Here is a 27,260-nt window from a genome sequence, read left to right as displayed (position 1 = left end):
CCAGCTCTAGAAACCATCAGACTCCCCATTGCAGCTCCGTTTCGCGCTGGTGTTAGAATTTCATAGTAGAAGGCTGGTCAATACTAATTAAGTGCAACGGAGCCATTATGAATTAATAACTTGCAGGGGAAAACACTGCTGGTTTTAAAGGCTTTCCAAGCTTCTCAACTTTCAGCATTTTTGGGTAGCTCACTACAACCTTTTCACTAGTCCAGATACTTCACAAATTAATGGTTCTTAAAATAACAATAAACCACTATGTTAAATTTACACAGCCTTTCCATGTGAGTATCACAGCACGTACTGTGGCAAACTTAGGCATCCTCATTTCTCAATTCCCAGGTACCCAGGGGTAGTTACTTAGTCACCTGCAGGGGAAATGCATTAGGGAGCAGCGAGGTTATTTCTAGGACAGGGACTTAAGGAAATGGCACTGCTGTATCAAGTTCCCTTTGGCAACACCATCCTGCCTAGGCAACGTAGAATGCAGCTTCTGCCATCGCAAGGCCGCACTGCAAGCTCAGTTCGCTTCTACTCCAACACATCTGAAAGTGCTCAGCAAAGGTGGTTCTGATTTTTAAGTCCTTAAGAACAAGCCCTTCCCACCCAGCAGTTAAATCTCTAAGTATCATAACAGTCACAGACACAACCCATAGGCCCACCTTGAGCAACCATGTCCTTCAATGAGGACTAAGCCGCAGATCAGTCTTTCAGTTCCCAGGGGAAATTCTCCTGGAGAAGGGCCTGGCCACATTTCCCCTGACACAAACCTTTGCTGTGTGAACCTATGGTGTGTGCAGCACTGAAACAAAGTCTTACGACAAACAGAAGAAGGGAAGCAAAAACTCGGGGACAGGCATAGGCTCAGAGCCAGGTAACAAAACAACACAAGGTACCGACCAAGAAAGAGGAAGAGCACGAGGCTGTGAGCAGGGAAGAGAGTGATCCTATTCAGACTGCTCACACAAGTTTACAAGGGCAACACCAAACCAAGAAGCAAACAGCAAGGACACCTGTCTTGAAAGGAAAGGGAGATGCAATCCTCAAAGCAATAAAAAGGGACAGGGGAATAGTGATAGCTCCTGAGAGAAGTCAGAGAGCAAAAAAAGAAGCCTACAACCACGCAGAGAAAATGATCTTTTTTTTAACTAATTATTTCTTTTAGGGCAGCAGGGGACTCCTGCAGCATCCAGCTTGCCTGGAGGGGAACAGATCCCAAAGCAGACATAAGGGGACAGGAGGGGGGAGGTTGTGCTGGGACTCAGTCTCCCTTGCAGACAGTTCAAACAAAGGAGGACGGTCTCCTATAATGGGATGCATTGTACAATTTTAGCTAGCACAAGGTGGCTGTCATGACAGGGCTCCCCATCTTCTGTGTTCTCCCCACCACCTCCTCAAATATGCACCCCCTGCAAGATCCCAACATGGAGTACAGACAAAGATCTGTTTTATCACACCAGTACTGTAACAGGAGGTAGAGAAAGATAGGGAAAGGGAATGAAGCGGAGAAATGAAAAGAAGACAGAGAGGCTTTTAATGAGTCAGCCGCTGCTCTGATTTAAATAAGATCTCCATTTAAGGAGCTCTGCCTTTGGTTTTGTGGGGTCTTTCTTCCAATTAAAAAAAATAATCAGTGACTGAGCAAGTAACTTTTGGCTGCACAAGGCTGTCTCACAGCTAGACAAGGGGGTGTGGGAGGGAAGGGGTTATAGAAGGGGGAAGGGAAAGGGAAGAAAACCTCTGGAAAAAATGAGGCTGCTTGCTGGTTCATTTTAACAAGAACATAAATTAGTCTCAAAGCCACAAACGCCATCACCTCCCTGAGCCCTGGGCAGAGCGTAGCAAGTCAAACACGTGCCAAGATAAACGGCGCTGGCTGGAGCCTCTGAGGGGTGCTGGGGGGAACACGAGGGGGCATGCTGGCAGGCAGGGCAGCAAAGATGCTTCAGATGGTGCCACAAAATGGAGACTGATGATCCCACAGCTGCACAAAAGGGGACCTTCAGATGTTCCTGCCTACAGCCACATCAAAAGCTGGGAACTCAAGGCAGAAGAGGGGGAAATGGGGTGCTGCAGTCAGAAGATAGCAGCTCTCCCCAGTCTGACTTGAATTACCATGAGCAATCCTTCCTCCTCCTCTTCCCATCTTGGAAGAAGGCCTGCCAGCAGGCAGCAGCCCAGGTGAAAGGCTCCATCAGCGGCAGGAGGGAGGGGAGCAGACAATGGCGGGGGGATTCATTACAAAGGCATACATACATACATACACATGCTTGCTCGGCACTGCTGGCTGCCACATGGGCTGGCAGGACTCCTTAAGGAGGCAGCAGCTCCCTTCCCACTCTCTGAGATGCTCGACACCTTCCCCCTCTCCCAGCCCTGATGGGAAACAGATTCGGAGGAAAACGCCAGCAAGGCACTGGGCTGTCCAAGAAAGGGAGGGCTTTGTGCTCCACGCAAGCCAGGAACCTCGCCATGCACCGCACAGAGAAAAAGCCTTTTGGCATATAATTCCCGTCCACCAAAGACTCCCTCTTTTATCTGCAATTAGCACATGATGTACCGGGCCTCGTTTAACACTCATTTTCAGTGATTTAGGATTAAGGGGATAAGACGAGGGTACTTTCTGTTAATGAATCCGAGCTCTTGCTCTCATTAGCAATTTCAGTTTCCTCCTTTTCAAGCACATTTATACCTTCCAGCATTTCTCATTTCTTCCCATCGGTGTTTCTAGTTTTCCCACCCTACACATCCCCATTTGTTTTGTTTTACCAGCCCCTCATGCCTATACAGAAGCTGATGTCCCAGATTTCCAAGGAAGATGCTCCCTAAAACACAACAGAGCACAGACCAGGCAGGCAATGTTCTCTAAAAACCGAACCAACAGAGCAAAAGCCTGTAGCAATGTTGAATTCATTCAGTGGCAATTACCAGCTTAACATATTAACAACATTTACTTGTTATAAAAGAGACAGAGCCCCAGTGAAATAAGTTCACAGTTTGTGAGTAAGGCCACTCCACTGCTTCAAAAGGCACTGCAGAATGAGAGTAACACTGCTCTGGATACTGTCCTGGATGTGCCACGCTCCTCCAGCCTCACAATTGGCCAAACCTGCGGTGAAGTGCTGCTAAGGTCCAGCCTGCAAGCCAAATGCTCCAGCCTGCAAGCAGCAGCAGTACTGTGCTACAGCTGAACTCACCTTCGCTCTCTTCCTCAACTCCACATGAAAGGGGTATTCACAGTTCACGCGGAGACCCCGACTGAGGCATGGCCAAGCTCTCCTCCCCTGCTGGTTACTTTAATATGCCTCTTCTTCAGCATCAGCACATAAATATGCAGCACAAATCCTGAAAGCTATCCTAGACAGTACATACTCTTAAGATAACTGTAATTCAAGGTCAAACAATACTAATAATGCATGGTCTCAATGCCTCCTTTCCTATGTCAGTAAATTAACAATCTCTGTGGAAGGCAGATTTCCTTGAAGTCTATTAAACGAGTTTATACACCCTCCTCTGTTTCAGCCAGTGCTCCAGCAGAGTCCCATCCTTCCCAGCTCCGCATGCATCTGAGCCAACCAGCTCATGTTTCAGGGTGCTCAGTCCTAGGCATGCACAAACTACACACACTTGTGTATTGGTGACCCAGGCACCTTCCTGCATTGCGCACACACACAGGTTATGTGTGTAACAGTTGTGGCCGACAGTGCATTGCAATACAAGGCTGTGCAGAGCAACTCCCTGGAACACGCACGTGCCAGCCTGCAGCTTAGGGGCATACATCTCCATCTAACCAGGCACAGCAATACACAAATGGACCCTGACTGCAGAGACTCAGCTTTTCAGCATCATTCACTCAACTAAATATAGGTACAGAAAGCCTCTGGAGATTTCTGCGGAGCTCCTCTGTCTCAAAACAGAAAGCCTTGGTCTAGATAAAAAAGGAACCAGCAATGTAATGGACTAAATAGCAGAAGGTGGGGCTTTGGAGCCTGGGAAGATACCTTAAGAGTGGACAGAGACCTATTTTTCACGACGCTGACAATCAACGCAAGATGAGAAACAGAAAGGGTCAATGCAGGTGTCACTCCTTACAGTGGATTCACTCTGAGGCAGGCACCCACAAAAGTGCTGCCCCTCGCAGTGGGACACAGGGGATCTTGGCAGCAGCTAACGGATGGGGGTTCCGCCAGGGCAAAAGAAAGGCAAGATGACAATGTGCACCTAGCCTAAAAACCTGCAAAGCTCTGGAAGAAAACAGCGCTTGTGAAACCCAGATCTGAGGAAAAGTTCCTTTAGAGAGTCCTTCCCTCCACCCCCTTTGGGAATATCCCCCAAAGGCTTCCAGCTCCGCAAGGCACTGCGGGGGCATTATATAATGCCCAACTCCCAAGGATTCCAGCTCAGTGATGCCGCTCTCCTCCTCCTCCCCATTTTGCCCCCTCCCCCCGGTGGCAACTTGCAGATGCCAAGACAAAAAAAAAAAAAAAAAGAAAAAAAAAAAGATAAAAATTTAAAAACCCCAAACCGTACAGCAGCCTTAAAAGGCATAAATGTCCGATAAAACCCCGCTGCGAGGCAGGGGAAGAGCGATGGCCCCTGCAGCTGGGTGCGCTCCCAGGAAACGTCAGCCGCTTTCCCCCGGGAAGAGACGGGCAGCCCCACGCCTACAGCTACCTACAAGGGCTTCCCAGCCCTCCCGGTGACCGCAGCCGGATGGAGCAACGCCTGGGAAGACATTTACCTTCGGGATCGCTCGTTCAAAGGCGGGCTCAGCCGGGAGCGGGCGCACCCGTGCCCCGCACGCACCTCTTCTCCCGAGAGAGCACTGCGAGGCTGCTGCGGGCAGGGGGACTATGGAAACCCCTTCCCCAAAGCGCCCTGCCCGGGTCCCCGGCACGGCGGGGCTCCCTCCCGCCCTAGCACCGGGCTGAGGCGGCGCGGAGCCGCGGTCTCCCCGGGGAAGGCGGCGGGGCAGCCCCGCTGCCGGTCGCTCCGCTCCGCACCGCTCCTCGCCGCACCGGACCGGACCCCCCCGCTCCCCGCCAGACAAAGCCGGGCAGGCAGCCGCCGCACCGCGGCACCGGCAGCCCGGCCCGCCCGCTTTACCTTACCTGAGTTACCATTTTCTTTTTCTCCATAAACCAAAATGGGGGAGCCCGGCCGCGGAGGGGAGAAAGAAATAAAGAGGAAAAAAAAATAAAATACTAATAAAAACGTAAAAAGCAGCAGCCCCGTGGAGGCGGGCGGCGGCGGGTGCCTGCGCTGCGCTGCCTCGCCGGCGCGGTGCCCCCCGAGCCCTTTTTCCTCCCTTTCTTCTCCCGTGTTCCTCCCTTTCTTCCCCCTCCCTCCCTCCCTCCCTCCCGGCCGCCGCTCCCCCCGCCGCCCCCCCGGCTCGGCCAGATGGCTGCGGGAAGCGCCGCCCCGAATGCCGAAGGTAATTAATGCGAGCCGGGACCGCCCCGCTCCGCCCGCAGCCCCGGCGAGGCGCTCCCCGCCTGCCCGCCGGGAGGGACACCCCGCAACGGGGAGCGAGGGGCTCGGCCGAGGCTTCCAGACGCGAGCCGCAAACAAAAGCGAAGCTGGCCCCGCGCTGCTGCCGGCCCGGCAGGACCGCAGGGCTCGGCCGCACCTACCATCGCCCGCGGCTCCGGTCTGGCGGACAGGCCCCGACCGGCCGGCCCTCAGCAGGCGGCAGCGAGCATCTCCCGGCAGGAGGATGCTCGGGAGAGAGCTGTCAGTTTGGCACAGACCTCGCTCCTGCCACAAAGGGGAGAGAGAACGCGTGGGTTACACGGTGCTGCGTCGGCTGAACCGGAAGCAGTCACCGTGCCAGGATCTGCATTTCTTTCATCATAAAAGCTGGAGAGAGCTGGACTCCTTCCCAGCTTTGCTTTTTTTCCCTCTCCCATTTATCTTCAGTAAGCATCTGGCCCTTAACACCTGAGCACGCCATGGTTGGCAGCGTTTGTTCTCCCGACGACCCCGCAGAACAGACCGATAAGCTGCTCCCCCATTTGGCAGACGGGATCCGAGACGCACGAGTGACTTGTCCCAACATTGCACCCACGGAAACCCACAGACAGGGCCAAGCACAGGGCTGGCAATCCCTCACTTAGACAAGAGGGCTGTGCTGATGCTCTAGTGCTCATGACAGTGAGATAAAACCAGAGGAGCAACATGCCTGCGCTGATGCATCTCTTCCTGACACTTTGTACTCAAAAGACTCCTCAGGCTTTAGCATCAGAAAAGCCAAATTACAGTGCAGCAATACCTTGCATGAGCCTCGGGCAACATGGTCTAGTGTACAAAATCCCTGCCCATGGGAGGGGGTTGGAACTGGATGATCTTAAGGTCCTTTCCAACCCAAACCATTCTATGAGTCTATGTTTCTATGTGCTCTCCTTCCCATGAATATGCCCAGTTATAATTTCCACTGGTTTTGCTTGGTGGCCTTCTGCTACCGCACTGCTCTCCAGGCAGCCCATGCTGACCCAGAGTGCTTTTCAGTTTCCCAATCTCACTCCCTGCCAACTGACCTCTGGCTCCCTCCCTCCCTTCGCCTTTTTCTCTTAAGTCAGGAGGCCGCCAGCAGGAGCACACACCCCAGCCCAGCCGATAGTCCCCTGGTGAGAAAGCCTAAGATCAAGACATCAGCACACCCTTAACATCCCACCCTCTACAGGCTTCTAGGCAATATTGCAAAACCAGGGAAAGTACTTGTTGTCTGGATTAGGTTTTTTTTTCCTCTCCTCCCCTATTACAAACCTGAGATTCTGGAGCACAATTCTGGGTCAAATGTAAATCCATCTCAAAGCAGCAAAAAACACAGTGACCTCCTTATACCTTTGCCATGGCAAAACACCAGGTTTCAGCGATGTGCATCTCATTCACCAAACCTCTGCAAACGACAGAATGGTTTGGACTGGCAAGGACCTTAAGATCATCTAGTTCCACCCCCCTGACATGGGCAGGGATGCCTCACACTAGATCATGTTGCCCAAGTCTCTGTCTGACCTGGCCTTGAACACTACCAGGGATGGAGCATTTATCACTTCTTTGGGCAGCCTGTTGCAGTGCCTCATCATCCTCACAGTAAAGAACTTCTTCCTTATATCTAACCTGAACTTCCCCTCTTTTAGTTTAAACCCATTCTCCCTTGTCCTGTTACTACAGTCCCTGATGAAGAGTCCCTCTCCAGCACCCTTGTAGGCCCCCTTCACACATATGCCACTCAGGACAATCTCCTGACTCCACTTAAATTAACTACTGCATTCACTCAGTCTCTTCTGTCCCACAGGGTGTCAGTTCTTGTCCCAGATCTAGGGCTGTACCACTGACCCTCACAACAGAGAAACAACATGCTACCATCATCCCACCACTGTTAACCAGGACAGCATAATTTCTAATCCATTTTGGCCTTCACCTTAGGAACCTCTAGAAGTATTTGCCATGAAGAAGAATCTTATAAGGAAAAAGAGGTGCCCAGCCACATGCTGAACCTTCACTTGCACCGCCCAGTTGGTACAACTGCTTTGCTCATGTGCCAGCAGAGTGGGAATTCCCTTCAGTGTGATCTACTGCTGGTCTCTCTTTCATCTCCATTGTAGGCCAGAAAGCATCTCCTCCCCCGTGCTTGGAATATATCCACCTTTTCTCCCATTTAGCAAAAGACAAGTCCCTATTTCCAATGAGGTCCTCAGGCAGCAAGAAACACAGGTCTGCCGGAGCTCCGATTGCCGCAAAACCAGCTGAAATGAACATCTGAAAGAGAGTTTCCAAAGCTTCAAGAATACCATGGAAAACATGACCAGACTTGAGAACACTTATGCCTTTGTTGTCTTGGGTTCTACTGGAGCCCAAAGCAACACCTGATAATGAACAAGACTAATAAAATTAATTGGTGAATCTATGCAACTCACCCTTCCTCGCTGAGGGTTCAGATGTTGTCTCATGGCCAAGAGATGTAAGTTTGGTGGGCCTCCACTTGTCCTACATGTAAATCACGGAACCATGGCCCACATTAACCACCACCATTTGCCACCCCCTGTGAGGATAACCGAAGACTCAAACTGCAGAACGTGCTGCTGAAAAGCAACAGAGAAGCAATAGAGCTGAAGGCTGGAAGCCTGAAGAAGGTACAGCTCAGAGCCATGAGATCATCCCTTCCTACTTACTGCATTTATTCAAAAAGCAGCACATTCAGAACGGCTCTAGATGCCAATGCTTACGAGTTCTCCTGACTTCTCGTGCATCACACGCACATATGCTTTGAAGCTTCATTACCATGCTGTCGAAGTAGCCTTCTGAAATAACTATGGGCACATTTAACTAGTCTGCAGTGCCAGGGCACAGCTTATCATCTCTATCATGCCAGGCAAAGCTCATTGCTCCCACCTGAGCACGTCTGCACCGCTTTTGTATTTCCTTTTGTATTCAACCGACGTACATGATGGTTTTTGGTTAGCTCCTATCATTCGAATCCTAACTGAAAATAAGCTGGAGAAGGATGTTTATGCAGCAGGTGACAGGATGAGGCCACTGAAATCACACTGGTGAGATCACAGATGAAGAACTAACCTCTAGTTTGACAAAGTGATCTTCATGTACCCAGTGTGCTAATCTTTCGAATACCTGGGTTAATTTAACACTCATAGGACTCATGGGAATGGAGATGAGGAGAGGAGGGACAGCAGGACAGACCACAAGTACTCTGCTTTAGTGAGTTGCAGGATTTGTTTTCCTTTTTCTTTTGCTGTGCCTGTTATTCCCCTTTGCTGCTAGGGTGGAAAGAAAGCACAGTCTTCGATTTTAACATCCCATTACCTGCATTTCTGCGCTGGCTCAAGTTTAGATGGAGCAAACCTGCCAGCTGGATCAAGGCCAAAGGGAGGGAGAAAAAAGTTTCAAGTGCAAAGAACCAATTTATCAGGAACAAATCTTAACAACCAAAAGACACACTTCTGCTGGTGGATTCTATTCATGTGCGTAATAAAACCCCCAGTACAAGGTAACCTAACAAAACACTCTTTAGTGACTATCTGATGTATCTCAGGGTAGATAATCTTCAATCACTAGTCTACGTTTCACGTTTTCTGGATAAATTTGGTGCCTGTGCGGACAAGGAATGCTGACACTGAATAGCCAAGGACTGTGCAGAGAACATCATCTTTCACTTGGCTCCAGAAGTATTTGAGCCTGACCCATGGCCTCTGGCTTCTCCAGGACTCCACACACCAGGCCAGCAAATCTCACGTGTGCTCCAAATATAGCCCCCTCCCCAAGCAGAGGCTGCAATACAGGCTTTGCCCTGCCCCAAGCGCTGCTCTCAAATCCACCCATCCCTATCGCCCCACACGTCCTTGCTGGCCCTCCAAAAGCAAAAAGGTGACAAGCGAGACTTTGTTGGAGGTTTTGTGGGTGGTTTCAGAGGAAGGAGGAGGAAAATAGGTGAGGAGCTGCTCTGGGTGGCTCGCCATCCCCGCGGGTCAGACTGCAGTCACACGTACAAGTCACACACACCCAGACAACACAGTAAGGCACACAACAACACACTAGTTTTGCAGAACATGGCAACCCCTTACAAACAAACAAAACTTGAGAAAAAAGCCAAAAATGCAAATCCAAACACACAGGTCTCAAATGACACAGACTTAGGAGTTAAAGCGTCAAATGGTACTGCTCACGTCCAGGAGCCTCAACACCCTCTGAGCCTCTGGGCTGCCAAGGCCTGGGATGCACCAAGCCAAGGAGCCCAGCATGGAAGCAGTGTCCTTCTGGAGCTTACGTGCCCAAAGAACATAGAGAGCAAACACCAAGACTCTGTATCACCACTGTCCCTTTGCTTACCTGGACGACTGGGTATTGGTAATCCATACAATACACACCATACATAGCCAAAGATCCTCCAGCTAAAGGCCAAATGGACACAGGACTGGAAGCTTCAAACCCGAGTCTCCGTCTTTCAGCCTTGTGGGAAGGACTCTGGCAGCCCTGCGCAGTGCTTGGCTCAGGCCTCTGGGGCCACTCACGTTGACACTAGCTCAGCTGAAAATAAAAAGGAGCTGCCTGGCTCAGCTCAGCCCCTCTCTTCTGGGATCCAGCGAGGCAGCGCTCAACCATAGGCGGCAGAGGCTCCTAAAATTAGAAATCCCCTACTGAAAATGACCCTGCAAGCCTTGCCTGAGGAGCGTCCTGCGACTCCTGGGCAGCAAACAGAGTGACTGCTGGGAAGAGGGGGACACGGGATCCTTGCAGCCACTGCCGCTGGGGATGGGAGGAAGCAGGCAGCATTTAGGATCTGAAAAGAGCATATGTTCTGGGCTCTAGGTGCGTCAGAGGGAACACTCCCAATCCAGGACAGGGAAAAACATATGGGACTCCACTCCTCCCCCACCCCCATACCCTTCTTGCTGTCCTCCGCAGGGACAGGTGCTGGGATTAGCATAGTAAAACCCTTTGGTGCTGGGGAGGGAGGGAGAGGGGAGAGGCCACGCTGATATCTCGCACTGAAGGGATCTCTTTCACGAGGGCGTATGTGCCCGGATCGCTTAACACCCATCCCTCCCTCCCTTTGCACATGAGGCAGGCAGGGACAGCTGCTGGAACCAGGGCTGGTAGGGGGGAGCTGGGCCCCGGGACTGCCCCCACCACCACAGCCTTGCACTGGCGGGTTGCCCCATTCAGCTGTCCCAGCCAAACTGGGGGTGGACGGGGAATTAACTCTGCCCCAAAGGACAGCAATCAATGGGGATAAGGGGGCAAGGCTGGGCAGGGCCAGTTGTTGTGCCCGTTTTAGGAAGCCTGGCCTCCCCATTCCCAGGCAGGAATCCGCTCCCTGAGCGACGGGGACAGATGGGGAGCTACCCGGGCAGAGGCCTGCAGGCTCACCCCGCCAGCTCGGCATGCCGGGCATGCTACCAGACACCCGAGAGCCCGCTGATGGTTCTCAGAAGACACACCATGGCCAGGGGGTGCTGGGGTCCCCACCTCCCATAGCAGATCGCATGAGGTTTCACCCATCACTAATACAACCCGCACCAGGCCCAAACCCAGGCTCCCAAACAGTTAACCAGCTTGGTTGGGGCTTGGAGCAACCTGGTCTAGTGGAAGGTGTCCCTGCCCGTGCCAGGGGGTTGGAACGTGCAACAGATTCCCACCTTCCTCCAGTGATAAACCCTCTCCATCTGAGCTTTCAATAATAAGGATGTTACAGTGATCAAACCCAAGAAGGACTACCTGAATCCCCATATATCTCCTATTTTCAATCCACACAGGGTTTTTTCCATTTCTAATCTTTAACTTTTCTGTAGCGCTGCTGTGCACCACTAAACAGCTACCTCAGCCTAGCCTTTGGTAGCTGCCTTTCTACCATTACTGATAATTTCAGACCTCTCCAAAACAGTTAAAACTTGAGATTTATTTTTCCTTCAAGAGGTTAAATACTTGGATCATTTTCTAGCACAATCTGCACGTGTGGCACTTTGTAACTGAGGTAAGGGGTGCTTAATCCGCAGCCCTCTGACCCAGCCAGCCCGGCAGGACAGCTCTTGGCTCGTCCTCTGCTCCCGCTGCCCTTTCTCTCTGAGATGCCTGGGGAAAGGACAGCTACGAGCTGGGTGAGTGGTTACAGCAGCTGCCACCCACTCTCATCATCTTTCGTAGGGCCACGGGGCCGCTGCTTCCTTACAAACGGAGCACGGCCAATTTGGGGACTATAAAGCATGACATTTCTGCATCCAAAAAAAGTTTCTATAGCCATTGTTTCTGTGTGAGGATTTGCAGAGAGAGGGAGAGAAAAATTAATTGCCCTTAAATGGGAAAGCAGCTATGCTTCTAGAGCTCTTCACTGGGGAAAAAGAATGAGGCTCCCACAAGGAACTTCCATACCGTTATGTCTTTGGTCAGTTTATTTCACCCCAGACCCAAGCAGGCCTTTTGGAGCTTGTATTATGCCTCCTCCTCAACTTCAGAGGCTCTTTGGCCATCCCTCAGCACTCCCCCTGCATGTCTGGCTTTGGGGCACAGAGAGTATCTGGCTTTCTCTGAACACCCAATACTTTCATTTTTTCCCTTCTTTCTGTAACTATATGTTCAAATAGGTGCCTGCCCTTCATTTTTGGCATAGCTCATTACTAAGCAATCAGGCAATTTAGTACCTCCAATAACATTTATTTATGAAAAGTTATCAATTTATTGAAAAAAACCCAAAGTCTTTTCCACAGCCTCTTTCTGATACTCCATATTACTGCCCCAAGTCTTAAAACCAAACCCCTAACTGAGTTAGAAAACCTTACGTTTATTTCACAATCCCATTCTTGTCATTTCCAACCAGGCCTCAGGGGAATAAACATTTCCAAATCCTAGTGCAGCTATCTTACCATCTATAAATATCCAACACATGGGCAAAACAAAACAAGGAGGGGGAGCCGGGAGCATCACCTAAGCTCCTCTGTGTTTTAACTACAGATCCAGACAGACAGCCATGCTTTAATGTTTCTGATGCAAATTTAAGTATCCTGCCTTAACTAGCACTAAGATATTTGGGTGACACTTCAGTAGCAAAGCATCACAGCTCATGTGTCCTACAGAAAATTAAGTGACAAAAACTAGTTTTAAACTTGTATGTGCAAAGATGGATAGAGCAGGGCTTCATTAACCGGTAATGAACTACTGACTTTTCTGCAAGGCTGGTCATTATGGCTGGTTTACTACTACACACTGACTCGCAACAAACAGTAGTCAAATACAGGATGGCGCTGTGCTCCATGATTTTATGTGGAGATAAAGGCCCAGCTACGTTACCATATAACCTGCTATGCACATGCATTTCCAGTAACACAAGTTAGGTAACTGTTATAAAATCATACCCTTGTTCCTGCAAATGCTTACTCATATGAATAAATTTAGAATTACAGAAATATTAACACTGGAAAAGACCTCCTGACAGAATCAGATCAAATGCTATCCTACGTCACCTTTTTATTATGAATTTATCACGCTCCATCTTAGAACTGGGATTTGCAGCTACATAAAGGCTGCTCTAGAACTGTACTCCCCAGCAGCTGGGATCTGTATCTGTCTCCAGCTTAATGTAATTCCTGAGCAGTTTCTGATATTCCTTTGCCAGTTCTGTCCTCTGGCTTAACCACATTTTCTCTTTCTCTTATAATTAACTTTCCTCAAATATCCCTGCTCTACCCATCTAAACCAGCAGCTGTTCCAGTCTTTTGTCATAAAACAGGCTTTTGAATTCTCCAACCTCTAGAAGCCCTTTCCAGCACCTGATCTAGGCTGTGCTCATTTTTTTCTTCCCCTCAAGACATTACCTAGAACAACACTGTTAGCTCCTAATCCGTTTCACAATTTCAGCACTAAACTGCATCCTCTCTGGCCTCACCAGTACTTTCCCCTAAAACACAACGTCAGATGCTGTAGGACCCATCTACAGCAAGACACATCATCCTATTAAGAAAAATGCATGTTATCAAGTTAAGAAAATTGGTTATCTTAAAAACAGATAGGCTGATATGGCACAACCCTGTTTTGATGGAATTTTGTTGCCCTTTATTGTATTTTTCATTCATATCCAAGCCTTTAATATTTTTGTGTCAGCATACCACTAAAGTTGGGCCAACAGGTCTGTATTTACTCAGGTCATCTCCCACCACCAATAGGGCTATTACACTTCCTGTTCTCCAACTCTATGCTAGCACTCCTGATTTGATAGATTAAAACTTGTATCAGATGTGCAACTTTATGAACCGCTTCCTTCACTTTCAGGAATAGGTATCACCCTTCCACAGGCAACCCTGCTCCCCAGCCCAGCCTGCACGAAACTAGGGTCTTTGATGCTTCCAATGTGGTTGCTTCTACAGTAGGTTCATGCCTGTTACCATCCAGCCCTTGCTCCCATGGTCAATTCCACCTTCAACAACAACAAAGATCTGTTCAATTCTGTGATCACAACAAGAGTATCCTCATCAACCACCCAACCCCCAACACTAAGTGGCCCCACATCTTCCCTTGTCTCTAACTGTATTTTGAGAAACTGTCACACATTTCCTTAGCAACATTTGCAAGGTTTAACTCAGCCTGATTTTTGGCAGTTCTCATTTTATCCCTGCTGACTTTAAAGGCACAGCAATCTCTGCTGATAAATTATCTTTTGGAAGCTCTCTTTTTGCACCTAACAGCCTTTGTAAAGTGATTACGTGGGTTGGAACTAGATGATCTTTAAGGTCCCTTCCAACCCTAACTGTTCTGTGAACCTATGATTATTCCTTCAGTTAGACTGAAGTTTCTTCTTACAAGATTCTTCCCCTTCACATATATCTTCAAGAATTTGTACCCAAAGTACCTCTAACAAAAAAAACCCAACAACAACAATAACAAAAACCCCTTCAAACCACACACTTCAACCTGCAAGTCTGAGTTTTCAATCCAGTTCACTGACTTCATCAAATATTTTGCTTCATGAACCAAAGCCTGTATTACAATGAACCCGTCCAAAAGTGGGGACATGAAGGCTTGTTTTCTGTGGTAGTCATAGCACCAATAATTTACTCACTGCCTCAACAAAAGGTGACGATGCTACAGTGACGACATCTTTTGACCCCATTATTATTAGCAGCATTTGCTCTCCAAGCCATATCTGAGAAATTAAAGTTTCTCATACTAATATTTGTATCTAATGGCACTGGGAATAGTATCATTTCAGAGCATGAAGTTTCTATCTGAATGTAATCCTATGAGGGATTAGAGCAGACTCACAGTACTCCCTCTGGGACCTCTTTTACCATTATTCCTCACAGCAATTTTGACCAGAAACAGATCCTGCATTATCAGTATTACTCTTCATTTTTCTTTACAGTCTACTGCATACAACATAGCCTATCACCTTTTACATCTACACTATCTGAACAACACATAATCTTGAATGCATGTTAAAGCCATAATTATTCTTCTTGCCAATTGATATTATCCCTATAATACCCAGTTTCATGTTCTGCACCAGCAGCTCTGGCTCCTCTACTTGTTATTTCTAATGCCAGGAGCCTGAAAAAAACCCTGGTATGTTTGTGCATTTATCGATCACACAGCTCACAGAACTAAGAGCATCGCCCATCTAGTTACTACTGAAATTTAGTATTCTTTTTATAACATCCAACTTTATTGTTTCCCATCTCTACCTACCCATTGGTTTTTCTGGAGATACTGTTTTACATGCTACTATAGCAGCATTTACCTCATCTTCCTCTTTCTGTCTACTAAGCAAGGCACGGAGATTACACAAGTTTTTCCCAACATTCTCAAACCCAGAATTTCACTTCACATGCACTGCTCTCTTTTATGTCTGCAGATTGAGGAGCTTTTTAGGAAAATGCAAGACCACAGCCCTGGGCTTTGCTCTGCCTGCTGCTTTTCTTCAGCCTGCTTATAGCAAACATGCTAAGTCACAATTACAAGTACAGCTACAAGAACATATTCTAGCCATAGTGTCTGTATGCTTGAAGTGCAGCCGTGGTAGTTCTAGGCATTTTCCATGTATATATTTATTTGTTTTTAATTGCTAAAAGCTGTGGTACTGTGGGAACACAGCAGTACAGCATGGAGTCTGAGATATTTCCATGCTGCACAGTCATTACACCACATTGATCTCTACTAAGGAAATTACACCAACAGTTTCATTTTATAAACTGAATTTATAAAATCTTTAGTATAATTCTCTGTTCTCCAGACAAATTAATCCAAGCCTTATCTAGTTATTCCCACTAAAGAGCTCTTACCTCCGCTGATTCTAACTCTTCATCGCTAGAAGCCTGGCTGATGCTCTTCCTCTCACCCACCAAAAATGGCATCTTTAACAATTAGCCAATCACTACATCTGCTAAACTGGGTCATCAGGGATCTGATGAGCAGCTTACAATATGTCTCTGCTTTTTAAAGACTGATGTAAATGTAGGAAACATGCCAGCAAGCAAGGATGCATTTTCTGGCTGGGTATGTACTGATTTCCATAGCAGCTAAACAGATCAAGCAGCTCAGCCAGCTCATACCGGTGTTAAGACAAACAGCACACAATACCAAGATTATATCTTTAGAGCTGAAAGAGATCCTCATTTTGCACCAAAGCATGTCCCATATGTCCTGAGCAAGAAGGCGGCTTTCACTCACTCCAGGTGAGTATTTATACCAGGAAGTCATCATTCCTCCATAGGGCTACATTTTCTAGGCTGTATTGCTTGGTTGGATTGAAGAGGTGTAGTGTTTTTCAAAGAGAAGCATGATTTTTTTCTTCTCAGTTTTAATATAACTATTGACTAGAAAAATTACATATGTTCTAGTTGTTATTTTGACCCTGAAATCATTAGAGATTCAAGTGGGGAAGGACATAAATATAGGCAGAGCATGCACAGGAAAGCTCAATAGCAAGGAGCAAGCAGAAGCAGAGATGATGACAAATAGGTGATTGCTTAAATTGTTTTTCCTCATATTTCAGAAACCTGGCAGTTTTACACAGGTGTCCTCATCTTAAGAGCAAGAAAATCTGGTGGTGGATCAGCTGCTACACAGGAGAGCAAATAACTCAGCACTAAGCCAGTGCATTCTTTGCGAGTGAAGCATCCAAAGCATGCAAATGTTGAAGATCAGGAACAAGATGCATTAAGCAGAAATGGAACCAGCAGTTCTGGGGGGTGTGGAGTAGCAGCAGAAGCAAATGAGAGCATGTGGGATTAGCATAATAAGGACATCACAGGAAAGAATTTGAATGCGTTAGTAAAGCCATAGGAGCCACTGCTTGCCTGAACCCAGTCTGATTAGTTAGTGCAACCGATTCCTCGTGTTCATTAGGATTAATGTTACTAGAACACATTAGCACAAATGAAATTACCAAAAATACACTTGGAATCCAAGAAAACTAAAATCCTTCTGGCAAATGGCCTAAGAAGCCCAAAGCTAGGGAAAGCAGCAAATACCAGGTTATATGTAGCAGAGATGATAGCCCCAACACACTGCTTCTGCCAAGGAAATGCCTCAGGAACAAGCTCAGTCATTACACATTCCAGTTTTCATGGATGAAATTCACAATTTGAAGAAAATTTAAGAGAGAAAAATACCAAAGACAACATCTAATAAAATGGAAGCTCTGAAGTAGTCCCTGCTCATGTCCTTTCCCCTCACAGTGCTGGAGATCTCCCTTTTCAATCTTCTTATGCAACACATTCTCCATTCACAAGGCAATTTACTTAAAGCAATGGAATTTGTTTGCATCTACCCCTACACTATAAACACTTCCCAAGCAAGCTCTGTAGTCCTGAAACGACTCTAATGCAGCTTAAAACCTAGGCACCATGCACACTTTAAACTGTGGACATAAGATACCTGCATCCTGTTACCGCCCTTAGCTCTTCACTGCATCATCTACACGTAGCTATTAAATATTAATGGTTTGTCTAGACTGGAAAACTAGCACAGTTTTAAAACACAATTACAAATGCACAGCATAAAAGGACAGGTCAGAATTAAAAATTATTCTTTCTTAAGTACCACCTATTTCCAAAGCCTCAACAAACTCTGCTTTGGAAAACAGAGGCAGAGCAGATACCATGTTGGTCTGCTAAAGCAGTATATTGCAATACCTTTTTTTGCTGACAACTGACTCGTTGAACCTTCTTACAGCCACCCAGAAGAATGGTAGCATTAGCAAACCCCAGAAACCTACACACCGAAAAAGGAGTCATGAAATCACAAGCCTGGATCTTCCTCAACTAGAAACCAGGATCTTTGAGCACCTGATCTATGCATCCATGGCTGTCAAGAGAAACAAAGACTCTTGGTGAAATTGCAGGAGAGTATAAAGACTCTTCATCCTGAAGTTAGAACTGTATAGGCAGAGCCTTCCTGCAGTTGGAAGCACAGATCCTGCCCACACAACTTCAGCTGCCGGATAAGGACCTGGAGTCAATTCAGGTAAAATTCAAGGTTGCCCAGAGTCTGTCTCTGAAAAGGAAAGAAGCGTAAGGCAGCACTGAACACTCACCCAAAGTTTGACAAATCCTCTGTCAAAGGACCATGCTTCCAGAACCGAGGTTTTATGCACGATGCTAGCTAACGAGCTGGCTCCCAGGAAGGCAGCTTCAACAGAACAATAACTCACGAAAATGTATTAGCAATTAAGTTACAAAATAAAGCTGGCAACAGTCTGAATATACCAGCAGCATATAGAAGACACAGCTCCAACTTCCATTTCTACTCCAACCCATCGCTTTACATGCATGAAAACAGGTTTTGATTATGTTATCTTGAGGAAACTCCAACACACCCGAGTATAATATGCGACAGGACCAAAAGGAGCTTCTAAAAGCAGCCAGGCTCTGTCGCCTTAGTTACTACCAGAGGCACACCATAAAGGGGGGAAAGAAAGTATACAGAGACTTTCCAGCAAAAAAAAACCCTGGGCCTCCTTTCAAGAAGAAGTATAAGTGCTTGGCACAGCTTCAGGAAGAAAATAAGTGTACTTTTGGCTAAGTCATTTGGCAAAGAAGGTGATCGCAGCATGGCTTTCTTTTGGGACCACTTGTATATGCACTGATCTTGGTAATGGTACATGTCCATCAAAGTGCTTTTTGCTGTTCCTTGAGAAACAGAAAGGTGTGCAGATGCAGAATTTCAACATCAAAGAAGTGACAGAGTTTTCTCTTGGTACTTCAGACATTAGATGACAGCCACGCTGCCTTTCTATGTTACTCTGGGGGCAATGGAGAAAGGGGAAAGAAAGAATAGAGTGGAGGCAGTTTTCCTTTGCTACTGAGGCTATTTGTTAGCTCCAGAACCTCAGCCAGATAAAAGCTTTGCCCATTTTGCCTCTCATACTCCCACTTCGTTCTTCACTTAACAAGCAGCAGCAGTTCAATTAGCTGATCCTAAAGGGGATGGCAGGGAGATCTGAAAAAGGAAGACTTGACTCTTCTGTGAAATACGGCAACATGAGCCTAAGCATTTCTCCCAATCTATGCTAAGCCTACAGAAATTAAGGTTAATTCCTTAATTAAAGAACTGTCTTCCTAAGAATAAATATTATTAAAAGTCACCAGATGGTAGTATCAGAGATACTCTCACCAAGTATTTTTAATTGAATGAATCACAAACTAAGTCTAGGTGGTACTGTCAATTTTCCCCATGGTACAAGTATAGTTATCTCAGCCCACCAGCAAGTCGCTGCGTGGTAGCTGTGGGGCCGACAGTGACAGCATTCCCAGTCTATCCCAGCAAACAGTCTTGGGATAAACCACTTTGCCGAGGGTGTGAGCTAACATGTTTTACCTTGCCTCTGCCTGGGGCAAAAGGAGCACATGATCAACTATCGCAGAGCATTTCAGTACATGGCCATGTCTTACTCATCTGGCTGAGCACTTGCTCCCTAATGGAGAGGGCTTTGGAATGGATTTTGCCCCCCACCTCGCTTCCCAGCTTATCAAATTGCTTCCATGTGACAAACTGAAATAGAAAAAGGCACTTGTTCCAAGTTAAAGGGTGTCCACACAATAAATTACTCTAGCATTGACTTGAATTTGTGCCTACCTTAGAGTGGCAGAGCTTCCCACCTCCACATATAAAAGCAGAATTTGGGGGAAAGTTTTTTTTGGGGCAGCATCTTGTTCTTCTGACACAGGAGCAAAAGCATTCCCTGCCCAACTTGGTTCAACCAGAATAGCAGAGATGCTGCCCACACGCTGTAACTATGCATGCAAGAGACAAAACATGTCAAAAATCTTAAACCAAACTCTTAATTGAACAGAAGTAAAATGTAAATAAACAGGCAGCACAGTCTATGTGAGAGAGCTGGGTCTGAGGCCACACTACTGGCAGGAACTGAGGAATTTGAGAACATCATGCAGGCAGGACCTTTAGCTGCAACAGCAGCAAGTCCCCAAATAAATCTCAGTAAATCATTTGGAAACAGTTCCAGCATGGCAGTATGCAGAATATGACACCTTCAGCTTAAATCTGCAAAGACAATTTCATGATAGAAGAATTACATCTGTCCATTAATTTCTGTATGCCTCAGTTCAAAATCCTGCTTGCCTGCTAAGCTTCAGAAGATGAATCTTGCTTTTTCCCCATTCCTATTAAAAACAATATACATATTTATTTATATATATGTATGTGTGTATATATATATATAACCTAAACTCAGACAGCTCTAAAGAGATTCAAGAACAACATGCCAGAAATGCTGCAGTTAAGAGTTTGGTGCATTTGCTGAGTGCACAGAAAGGAGCCAGAAATAGCACACAAAGCCAAGGTTTGGCAAGAACGACACAGTGTGTACCCTGAAAGAGGAAAGTCAAGGCACGCTAAATGAATGGTGACAGCAGCAAGTCATGCTTTGATGTAGGGAGTGATCCCAGGGACTACTCTTGTTGGCGCAAAGGTGCTAGTTATTGCTCTGTCCCTCCTCTGGTGCTTTTTAGTGGAGAAGCAGAAGGCTGTGGTGGCGAACAGAAGAGGTATGTTGAGGCTATGCCAGCTCTTGGGCAAGAGGCAGTGTTCACATCACTGTCTGCCTCAGACTAAGGCAAAAGCTGTAAAAGGCAGCAAACACCTGGAGTTTGGTTGGTTGGTTGGTTGGTTGGGGGGGGGGGGAGGGGTGTTGAACCCTGACCATTTCTGAGATAGCAGGAGTGATCAAAATTCTGGACATATTTTTATTCTCACCCAGAGCCCCAGGATGTGGGCACAGAGGTCTGCTATGGACACATAAGCTAACTACTACTCACTCTTCTCCCCAGGAGTCAAAAGGACATACATGGTTCAGCCGAAAGACCCATTTCTCAGGCTAGCTTCAATTCCCAGGAAGCTCTAAAACAAGCCACAGCAGCTGAAATCCCTGGACAACAAGAACCAACCAAGGGCTTTCTCCTGTTGCACCATCTGCACGATCAAGATACCTGCTCTTGTCAGCAGTTTCCCATGACCGCTAAAGAAAAAAATCATACATGTCCATTCATCCCAACTTGCCACTATCTGCATCCTCTGTCCCAAAACCAGGAAGCCATAAAGATGGTTTCCTGCCTCCCATGAAAACCCTTATCTCTGTTTTCTGTCATTATCAAGAAATCTCCGTGAGAGAGTTGGCTCATGTTCTCTGCACATCTCTCCAGTTACTCTGCAGTGGGGCTACTCTGACTTCATAGTAACAAGACTACCAATGCAAAAATCAACTGCAACCCCCCTGCATTATCAGCTTGGATATCAGCAGCACTCAAACTTCAGCCTCTACGGCTTTACAGGTTTCTTAGCATGAATTTAAAAGAACCACTTATCTCAGGCTAGAGAATCATGCGTAGGCCAGAGTTAAAGTAGGGCAATACTTTAGCTGCATCTCAAGCTCACACTGTAATGAAGCAAAAGCTGCAACTTCAAGCTCTGAAGGCTCACAGCAGGCACACCTCCTGCAACTGCTCTGAATTAGATAGCTTCTGAGTAACTTGTGTGAATCTTGAAAACCTAATACTGCTCGACAGCCTGCCACTGAACTGCTTTAGCAGGCATATTCTTTCATATACATTACTGGGTCCTCAGTATGGTGCTGGGAATAAGACCCTTTTCTGCAGCAGAGGAATGTGGTATGCATGAAGCATACTTCAGAATGGCAGATTTCCAAAGGCATCTCTGGTCAAAATGAAGCAAAACTGCCACTGCCAAACTGCCCCAGATTGTCTGCAATAGGACAGGAAAATACTTACCTGCCATTAAGACGAAACGAAGAAACTGACAGCCACATTAAAAACAAAATCCACACCATGCTTTCTGCACATTCTGTTCCTGACTTACCTTCTTTACAATTATGAGACCGATCTAATAACAGCCCCTAGAAATCCAGCTGTCACATTCTGATAGTTCACTGATTGCCAACATAGGTCTAATTACTCAGCCAGTCCACATGCCTAAAACTTCACATGGACACAGCCGTTCCTTAACCTTGCCCTGCCATGGGTCTGAAGAATGGAAGCAAGAGCAGTGCTAGGATGATCAGATGTTTTTTGGAGCCACCAAGGTCAAAGCATAGGGAAAGAAGACGGGAAACAGCTGCTCTAGAGCCAAGAGACAACAGAATGCTTACAAACCTAGAAAAATAATTAAACAAACTAATGAGCCATAGTTGGCAAAGGAACAACAGGTCAAGGAAGATACAATTCCTCAGTGTAGAGACAGGTGAAGGAGGGAAGCTCTCCCACATCAGGTCAGATTGGGACTGACTTAGCAGCTCTATCACGGAGCCGTGACAAGGAGGGATGTCAAGAGATGAGGCGGTTTATTCTGGAGTTTCAGGGCTGGAATAAGCAGCAGAAGGTGAACAAAAAGCAACATCTGTGGTGAATCCAAACAGGAGAGAGAGGTGGGATGGCAATGCCACAAGGTTTGTTTTGTTCTCGGGTTTGTTTGTTTTAAAAGGAAGTTAACAGAAAAACACCAGCAGCTTAAAATGCTCCAAGCATACAGCCTGCCACTCCTCCTGGGTCATGACAAAACCTCCTGCCCCGTAACGAGAAGGGCTTCCTGGGATCCAGCAGCCCTCCGACTCTTCATCCCCAGCTGGGGGGCAGAGGGGGTTCCCATATCAGGAGCTCCCCACACTGGCACCGGCCGCCGGCCCAATTCAGACGTGTAATCTCCCTCGACTTTGATTTAATGCAGCAATTACTGGTAATGTGGTTTGAAGGAGATAAATGCCCAGTACAGGGCTGGCTGGCACTGACGCTCATTCCGCTCATGATGCGAGAACAGTTTTAATTAAAATCCCCTTTATGATAAAGGAGCTGCTTGACTGGATGTTTCTGTGCAGCCCTGATACGGAGCCTCCTCCAAAGCGGATTAGAAATCAAAGTTTCCCCCTTCTCGCTACTGGCAACACACAAAAAAAGGGAACACAGTCACCATGTCACCCTTCTGCAATTTCCTTAACCCTAAAACTGCTGGGAAAATGCCCACATTTGCTTAAAGGCAATTGCCACCTCTTGTCATAGCTCTAAGTGTTTTCCAAAACCTAAACACAGGGACTGCTTTAATTACGATCAACTCATCCATAGAGCTCAACTTCCATGATCCAAAATGGCTTTCCTCTCTGTCCGGTTTGAAAGGGAATCAGCTTGACCTCTTCTATGGCAAATGCATCCATACAACCTGCGTTCTGGCAAGGAGAGAAAAATCAGGCCTGTGGTGCTCTGGCAAGATAGTAGGAAGTCAGGATCTGGCAGAAAGGCTGGAAAAGCAGAAGCTGTTGCTGAGTGAGGCAGAGTGGCACGGACAGGGAGGAGGAAAGGAACAGCACTGCAAGATAAAGGCATAAAATTTGGCAGAGCGGTCAGGATCCTAGCACAGACATGTTCCAGAAATGATCTGTCAGCTCTTGATCGAGTTACAGCAAACCTAGGTGCAATTTTGGGTTGGTTTTCTTCTTTACAGTATAGGAAATACCAGAGATGAATACATTAAGCACAGCTAGTTTCTATTATTGCAAGTGCCAGGAGCAGATTGTCACAGTGAGAAATTGGCCTTGTGCATTACACAGAAAAGGCAGTGCTGGGTTTGGAGGCCTGCAGACAGTGCACTGTGAAGATAAAGAGCCTCAACTCTGAATGCACATTATTCCTCTCCTTAAGCCCCTGAACACACATAAACATAAAAAGGCTGATGTAAGCAGCTGAATTTCTCCATGACCTTCAGAATCTATCTGTGGACCATGGGACTACCCGAGCCTTGTCCCTGGAACTTCCTCTCTTTTCAGAGCCTTATTACCCTAGAAGTGCTCCATATTACCTGACATGGTCTTCTCCTCCAAAGCCCTCAATGCCAGAGTCACTGGGATTCTGTCCCAAAAAAACATTTTTCTTTAAAATAAGGAAGTATTTGAAAGTGGCTGTCATGTTCCATGATTCCCCACCCCCTTCACACAGCACAATGCAGATGAAAAAGAAGAAAGATCCTGATAGAACCAGGAAGGATTCAGCACAACAGCATGACCAGCTGACTCCATGGGAGTCTGAAGCATCAGGCACCAAAGGCTGATGTGGGTGAAATGGTTTAAACCAGCCTTCAGGAGCACCTTGCTCCTCAACAGGATGAACAAAGGGTAAAAACACCAGGTCAGCGACAGCAACGTGAAGATTTAATGTGGTTTTGCTGATCCACAAGGGAGAAAAAAAATGAAACCAAAAAAGGCCTGGTATAATTAACAAGATTAAAGGGGGATTTAGGATCAGGACAGAAAAGCAACAGGCCAGATTGATCCTTACAGGATTAAAGCTGGAATCCTACTAAGAGTCCAGTGGTTGAGAGATCAACGCAATGTAATGGGATTAAATCAACATCAGCTTTTGTTTTTACAGAACTGAAGCCCAGCACCCATGTCTTACCGCTTCAGATAAGCGTTGGAAAAGTTGACCGGTACCTACAGACCACTGGGTACAGACCTGCAGGTTTGTCTTCCTACAGGGACTTCCCCCTTCAGCCCTCTCACAGAAGAGCAACAGGTACTTTCAGAAACAAAGGACAAAAACCATGTGGTTTGGAACAACTTGTCCAACCCACCAAGAAAGCTGAGGATTTACCAAAATCCATGTTCCAGCCAGCTCCACATTAACTGGTATCAAGTGTGACAGGATCACCCCGGGACTGATGGATGGGGAAGCCAGGAGGACAGTCCCAGGTGCATCCAGACATGCTGCCGACAAGCAATTGGATTTTGATATTGTCTCTTGCCGGCACGGAACAAAGGACGCAGGATAGTGTGCAGAACATATCAGCAAACACATTTAAGACAAATTGTCGTATGTCCCCGTGGCACAACAATACCCAAGAATTACAAAAGTGAGAAAAGCCTCTTTCAGCATGTTTCATTTGCATTACAGCTGGTGCAACACATGCGGGCCAGCTGCACCTCTATTCCCCTGCTCCAAAGTTTCCAAGGCTTCCTGGTAATTTGAGTTGGTGCAGGGGGGAGGGAAAGAGGGGAACAGGACAAGGCACTCAGTTCTGCATAGATATGTGTACTATTTTTAAAGTTTTTACCCTTGCAGGAGAGAAAACCATGCCTGTTTAAATGGGAGGGTGTCCATCACCACCCTGCTTGGCTGAAGAGAGAAAGGGTGTTTATTGCACACCAGTTCACGGCAGCTAAGGAGCTGTACTGGGGGGCGATACTCCCCCCATGCAAGGAAAAAGCATTAAGGCACCTCATATTTCTACTGTATTTGTGAGTCCTAAAGGTGTTTAAAAGCAGCAATTACACATACACTATATACACTCACTCCATCAAAGCTTTTGCTGCAGAAGAGTTCTTCAACACTAAAACTCTAAGATGCAAATACCACCCATTTCTTAAAAGGTGCCCTAACCAATAGCTTCACCTATGCTGAAAGTGCTTCTCCTTTTCAGCTGGCTGGACCAAAGTAACTGGCATTCACTGCTCTTCCTCACTGTGCTGAGCAGTGAGGAAGCAGCCAAAATTCTCAGTGGAATAAATTGGGGTGAAGCTACTGATGGATCCAACAGGCCTATGCAGCATTACTGCGATGGGCCTGATGGAGTTACAGGCCCCATGCACACTTCCAAATAGGCACTGCCAGCTTTCTAAGAGATGTTTCATCCTTACTCAGGAGGCTTCTCCATCCAAAATGATACATACGTCATGGATGCTAGCAGACATCACTGTAGTGATTGAGGGTGGGCTGAAAAAGGAGGCCATTACAACAGAAATGAAAAAGTAAAAAATAGCAGCAGGCAGATCACACTGCACATTTTCTGTTTTCTACCCACGTATACATATCTGAATTTCAACATTTTTCTACATTTAAGCTTTGTTTCAATACTACATGCTTTATAAATGATAAAAAAGTACAGGAATGTTCCAGTATTATCCTCTGCCAGCTCCTTAAATCACGATGAATAATAATCCCTAAGAATATCTAAAAAAAAAACCTGTCATGTGGTCAAAATATTTTCACTTCATCATTATCTTATGTCCAAGTTCCAATTAGAGCATTGTGTGGGGGACAGCATATTTCATTTGAAGCTTCACTTGAAGCAGGAGCAAAACTAACTGCCTAACTTGCCCTGGATTCAGCTACAAACCCAAGAACCATCTGGTAAAAAAATCAGCCAGAGCATTGTGCAGGCAGTATATTAGTCATGAGACACAGGACTCTGAAAACAATGAAACCTAAATTTAAGGGACAGACAAGGGAAACGTAATTACTTGTTTAAATTTCTTCACAGCTTTGAGGAATCTTTTAACACTTTCAGCAAAAGAATTTAGCCCTGGAGGGCACCAAGCACATCCTAAATTGATTTCTTAATTTTCTTTAAGCCTGTTTGCACTTCAGCACAGAGCTATCTGCACTGGTCCATCAGCACAGCCTGCCTCTCCAGTGCACGGCCGCAGGATGCGTCACACAGTCCTGGGTATGGAGTACCATCCAGAGCTGCAGATACAGACTGCAGATCCTCCTCCAAACTGAAACTCCTGAAAGAAAACATTCTGTCTGACCCCACAGCCCAACTCAAACTCCTGCTGTATCCAGTAGCCTTCACTGAAGGACAAAGGGATCTCTTCCAGCTAACCACACAAGCTGTCCAGTCACACCATGCACACATACACAGTTGATACCAAAGACTGCTCAGAGCTATAGCAAAAAGGCCATCCAAATTCATATCACTCAAAGACTTTTCCCATACCACTGCTGTAACTCTGGGGGTCAGGACAAGTGTAAGGTTCTGGTGCTGCTGGAATCCAGACTTGCAAATAAGCACCACAGGAAGTGCAGGAAACACAGATGTTCAATCTCAAATCACTATTATCTGCACTCTTCCTCAAGCTTTCAGCTGGAAACCAGGAAGGCTGAGGTTTATTCTCCTCTTATTCTCTTATGGTTTATCCTCTTCCTTCCAAGATAAACAGGCTGTTTTGTGAAAAACTAACTTTAACAGGACCTGGTCCTGTCAGTCTCCCAAGACTTGGACAGGCGTAGAGCAAACAGGGTCCCCTGTGCTCCTTGCTGTTTGGACAGGTGGGAATACAGCAGTCAGACAGAAGAGCCGCTGAAGAAAGTCGTTATCGACTCAGCCAGCCTACAGCCCTCTAATTCTATTGTTTAGACTCATCAGGGAAGAAAATTCCTGAACATGATTGCAATGTGCTGGGCACTGATTTTACCTGGGTTTACATTAATCCAGTGTAGCCTACAGAATAGATCATC

The 27,260-nt window shown here is 46.7% G+C and overlaps 1 protein-coding gene across 28 annotated transcripts in view; it reads right to left on the bottom strand.

Moving 5' to 3' along the window:
- RBFOX2 (RNA binding fox-1 homolog 2) overlaps positions 1 to 27,260 on the bottom strand; it is a 172,212-nt gene that overhangs the window by 81,416 nt on the left and 63,536 nt on the right. Inside the window, exon 1 of one of the 28 annotated variants that reach the window (XM_061371777.1) lies at positions 15,786 to 15,942. The exons of 24 other annotated variants lie outside the window; for them this stretch is intronic. In XM_061371777.1, the coding sequence (XP_061227761.1) occupies positions 15,786 to 15,857 (72 nt within the window). In that variant the 5' untranslated portion in view covers positions 15,858 to 15,942. Of the gene's footprint in view, positions 1 to 5,111; positions 5,341 to 5,633; positions 5,780 to 9,846; positions 10,209 to 15,785; positions 15,943 to 27,260 lie in introns of those variants that run through there. 3 more of the 28 variants (XM_061371779.1, XM_061371783.1, XM_061371781.1) reach the window with 3 other exon arrangements.

Source organism: Neopsephotus bourkii, unplaced genomic scaffold, assembly GCF_033783945.1.
Source record: "Neopsephotus bourkii isolate Nb327-2 ecotype Australia unplaced genomic scaffold, CSIRO-AGI_Nbou_v1 NB_1589, whole genome shotgun sequence".
Classification (NCBI taxonomy): Eukaryota; Metazoa; Chordata; class Aves; order Psittaciformes; family Psittacidae; genus Neopsephotus; species Neopsephotus bourkii.
This window is presented reverse-complemented; position numbering and strand designations above follow the sequence as displayed.